Source organism: Lotus japonicus, chromosome 4, assembly GCF_012489685.1.
Source record: "Lotus japonicus ecotype B-129 chromosome 4, LjGifu_v1.2".
In the NCBI taxonomy this organism is placed as follows: Eukaryota; Viridiplantae; Streptophyta; class Magnoliopsida; order Fabales; family Fabaceae; genus Lotus; species Lotus japonicus.
Window position 1 is genome coordinate 81765238 of NC_080044.1, and position 5057 is coordinate 81770294.

At 40.2% G+C, this 5057-nt stretch overlaps 1 protein-coding gene across 1 annotated transcript; it reads right to left on the reverse strand.

Moving 5' to 3' along the window:
• Nucleotides 1-577: 577 nt before the first annotated feature.
• LOC130715834 (protein DETOXIFICATION 51-like) lies at nucleotides 578-2524 on the reverse strand. The gene has a single exon (XM_057565960.1). The coding sequence runs from the start codon at nucleotides 2229-2231 to the stop codon at nucleotides 729-731; it is 1503 nt and encodes a 500-aa protein (XP_057421943.1). The 5' UTR covers nucleotides 2232-2524; the 3' UTR covers nucleotides 578-728.
• Nucleotides 2525-5057: the final 2533 nt, after the last annotated feature.

Below are 5057 nucleotides of genomic sequence, written 5' to 3' on the forward strand. Positions count from 1 at the left end.
CAAAGAAATTAGAATGCTCTTCATATTGCATGATGTCAATTTAAAAATACTTTAGAAAAAATGGCTGTCAACAAAACTAATATTCAACCATAATTTGATTAAATGAGTGTGTTAATTTCTGTAGAGTGTACTTCAGTGGAGGAGGTAATGCAAGAGCCACTATATATGGTCCTTGTTGCTGCCAGTGGCAGAGCCAAACGAAGAGGAGGCAGCTCCTCTAGTGTCACAATACCATGCAACATGTTTCGGATATTAATTTCTCTCGTGTGCTGATGCTGTGGCTATATCTTTACCGCATTTAGTCAGATGTACCAAGCCACCTGTCGCTCTATCTTTATCTGTACTTTTGGAGGACCACACTTAAATATGTAGATACATACATTACTCTCTCATTTCTCAAGGACATGTCAACCAACATCGATCATATATGTACTTCCTTCTGCCCTTATGGACACAATTTCCCATCCCATAATTAAAAGAAGGTCTTGTTTAATGTCTACACCACATACACCATTTGTAACTTATAAGCATGAGATTCGTAACAACTGTGTATAGGATTATGATGAAAAAGGTAGAATGATCAAATTCACAATTGAAATTTTCTGTATATTTATCTAGTTCAAAAACAAAAAGAGTTGGAAAAAATACTCGCAATTCACTTCCTTCTTTCTTTTTTCTTTGGAAAATTACAAAACAAAAAACACATTACACTATCAGCAGCATGAGGATCAATTCACCGTAAGAATATCGGTCAACGGCAGTTTTTCCACGTCGTCGATCTTTCTGTAATCAACACCGTCCGATTCATCATCATCCGTGTAATCAACCAATGTCAGCAGCTGGGCCCGCTGGGCTTCACACTCCCAATCAGTGGTCCCTATCACATACAACATCAGCCCCGCGCAGCATACCTGGGCCGAAAGCAGGCCCAACCAAAGCCCACGAAACCCAACACCGAGCCAAAACCCAAGACCAACCGCCACCGGCATCCCCACCAGATAAAACGCGCTCAGGTTCACGTTCGCCGCCACGCTCGGCCGCGCCGTCCCCCTAACCACCCCGCACCCCACCGTCTGCGGGCAGTTCCCGAGCTCGCACAGCCCCAGAATCGGCAGTGCCGCCGCCGTCAGCTGTAAGATATCCTCGTCGGCGGTAAACATTTTCCCCCAGAGGTGTCTCATCCCGGCGGCGAACACCAGCGCCGAGAAGCCCATGAGGACGGCGAAAAAAACGGCAACGACGGCGGAGAGCTTGGCTTTAAAAGGCCGGTTCGCCCCGAGCTCGTTCCCGACCCGGGTTGAGACTGCGAACCCGAGAGAGGAAGGGAAGACGTAGATGAACGAGGTGGTTTGGATGAGGATCCCCATGGAAGCGACGGTTGCGGTGGGGTCCACCAGGAGGCCGGAGAACACGATCATGATCTCGTACCACCACCATTCTAAGCAAACAGAGACGCAGCTCGGCGCGGCGAGGCGGAGCAGTGGCTTCCAGCCGGAGAGGCAGTCCCTGCTCCAATAGGTAAGGTTGTTCTCGGTGACTTGCATGTACACGAAGAGGAAGAGGACGACGGAGAAGTTTGAGGCGGCGGATGCGGCGGCGACGCCGGCGACTCCGAAGCCTCGCCGGGTCACGAGGAGGTAGTTGAAGGGGAAATGCAGAAGAGTGGCGGCGAGGGATGCTATTGTGACGGGTCGGGTGATGCCCTGTGATCGGAGGTAAATGCGAATTGGGTGGAGGAACGAGTTTGTGATGAGGTCAGGGAGGGAGAAAATGAGGTAAGTTTGTGCCATTGTTATGATTTGAGGTTGCTGGTGCAGTAAGAACATTATCTTTTTCATGTTGAGCCAGAGGAACGAGATGGGAACAGAGCATGCTAACAGGAACAGAACGCAGCGATGCAGGGTCAATGAGAGAAGCTTGGGGCGATTTGCTCCGAAGGCTTGAGAGCAGAGGGGTTCCATGCCGAGGGAGAGGCCGGAGAGGACTGAGTAGCCGGTGATGTTGGCAAAGGCCATGGCGAGGGAGCCGGCGGCGAGTTCGAGGTCACCGAGGTGGCCGAGGAAGAGGACGGAGACGATGGAGCGGGAGTAATAAATGAGAGCGGTTAGTGCTATAGGGAAAGCTAGCACCATGAGGGATTTCACCTCTGACACAATGGCTGAACATGAAGATGAACATGTCTTTTCAGTGCCAGACAGAAACCTTAAGTCCTCTGTTTTTGATATGCACATGTTGGTGTATGTGTTATGGATAGTGAATGAATGAGATGATGGAAATGTTAATGGTGGTGGTGTGGTTCTTGGAGGAGAGAAAGTGGCAGGGAGAGAGTGAGGTGTGAAGACTGAAGAGATACTCTCGTAAAGAGCACTCTGTGTGTTTTTTGGGTAATGTGGCTTTTCTATCTCTCTTGGGTTTTCAAAATGGGAGGGACAGAGCCAAAGTGACTAAAAACCAAACTCAAATAGTAGTGAGTGAGTGAGTAAATAGGTACACGAAGAAACTAATTACAGTTTCTGAGTGAGGAGAACGAGGGAGAGGACTCTTGTATAAATAGAGAGTTTAAAGTGTGGTTTTGATTTTAAAAAACTCACTTCTCTTTCTTTATTTCAGGAATAAAAAGTAAAGGGGGATGAAGGATGATCTCAAGTTACATGCGTGTCTCACTGTCTGTGAGTGTTTATCCGGGGTGGTTTAGGGTTGGAGGTAAAATAAATTTTAAATTAAATATAACTAATGGGGAAGTTTGTTGGCAATTATTCCACTCACACTAGATAGGCAGACATAAGATTGCTGGTAGAATCGAACCGACCGGTTTGTTCTTGTTGTATAACTAGTGTGGCCGAAAAAGTTAGTACAATCGGCCCAAAACTGGTTAAAACCGTCCTGAACTGGTTCAATCTTTTTCTTTCCCTAAACTATAATTTGATGCATGAATGACCATCTTACCATGATGCTCCATATTCTTTAAATTGAATGTCAAAATCTATATATTGGAGGTTAAAATTTTGATTTCATTGTCTATATATTTGAAAGTTAAAAATATGTATCTCTTCTATGTAATTTTTATTATATATACAATAATAATTATTATTATTTAATTATTTTCTGTTCGACCACGGTCCGACTATTAAACCATGATTCAGGCTTCGATCAGTTCAATGACTAGTCTAATTCTTAAACACTAGCTGGATACAAATAAAAAAGAGAGTAATGAGATATATGATGAGTGATTGGATAGGAAATGAGGTAGAGATGGGGAGAGTGTGTGTTTCAAAATAAGTACGTAGGTCCATGTCTAGTAGAGATCCACATCAAATTGAAGCAACAAATAACTGGTTTTGGATAGATGGATCTACATCTACTGCATCTAGAATTGTAAATCAAACATGCCATGCCATCAAGGCTTTGAAAGAAAAAGTGAGGTGAAAGTAAGAAAGTTGATTTAACCAGCGAATCCGGATGAGTTCGGTTCGATTATTCTAAAACAAAATCAGCTAATCCCATCAAAAAATGATTTATTGTTTTCTTCATAAAACTTTCAAAATATGTTTTTGAACCAATGGTATTCACCATGCAATAGTTAGAGACTAATCTCTTTCCGTGCATAAATATTATCAATATGAGCTTTACATTTGTCAACAAATCATTTTCCATACAAAAAATAAATATTTGAATTTTTGCCAACATACTTATAAGACTCATTTATCTGCGATTCTGCGAATGTGTTAGACTTTGTTGGTAAACTTTCCTTTTTTTTGTTTGAAACTTGCTAAACTTTCCAAACATTAAACAACATACAAATAAGGTGACAAAATTTTCTAATTAATTGATTGCTTTAATTTTAAGGTAAATACAATTACTTCAGTGAAAGGGATTAATAAAAAACATTAAAGCATTGCATTAGTGGCTAAGCATGTGTTAATACTGATGGAAAGGAAATATTCCTGTGAGGGGGTTGCTTGTAAACGGGTAAAATGAAAACAAATCACAAGAAGCCATGTGGATTTTCCAAGAAAGAAATTAGAAACCCTGATTTGCTGGTCATGGTGACATTCCTATGAATGCATGATGAAGGTACGGCATAAAATAGCATCTGACTTTGCTTCACAAATTATAATGTTAATGAACCCATCAAACCTTATTAGAATGCTTTTGACTTTCACATAATTGGATTGCTTACGATAAATCTATTAATTTTGTTTGACTTTAACTAATTATCTCGATTGCTAACGACAAACCTAACAATTTAAAAGCATTATTCATGTCCTCTCTAACTAATGTTATAAGAGGAAAAGAAAGTAAGAAAAGTGATTATCTGAATCTGACTATTTTTATGGGACTTTCTTCGACTAAATTAAAACATCGTGTTAGTCAACTTGTGTAACAAATACTTCAATCTTGATCATCCAAAATACATGCTCTTATTAATCTCAAATCTTTATAGGTTGAAACCTTAAAAGATTTTGTGAGCACGTTAGCCAAGTGCTCATCACATACTAGAGATAAAAGTAGATTAGATTGTTAGTAGGGATTTATGACTTAGCAATTAACATACATCAGACATAAGTCAGGTCATAACAGATTAACAAATAAATAAGGCTAAAGTTTTAATAAAAGCATATTTAATTAAACAAATAGAACTAGATCATTTAAAAAGTCATGTAAGTCTAATACGTAATCTATAACATACTAAATTATTCAAATAAGTATTAAGAGTTTAATTCTGATGCATTGTTAATGTCAAAATCATTTACATTGTCATTCAATATTTTACCCCATCAAGTTTAGAAATAATTATAAAATTTTCATTTTAAGTTGAAAATTATTTTTTGACGTGAAAAAAATCATTTAATGTATGTATAGATTAAGTCCAACGTAGACGAACTAACACTTGATGGGCGAGGTGTTCCAACATAGGTGAATATGAACTTAGACACGTGAGTCGCTAAAGAGCGGTTGTAACTTATAAGGGTTGCCCCACTCTCTAGTGCCTAGGTCCGTCCCTGCTCCCGGAGTCCACTTCATGAACAACTTTATTTATTTTCATCTCTAATATG

What these genes read in the sequence shown, in the direction of transcription:
- LOC130715834 (XM_057565960.1), bottom strand. Translation starts at nt 2,231, where the DNA reads ATGTGCATATCAAAAACAGAGGACTTAAGGTTTCTGTCTGGCACTGAA.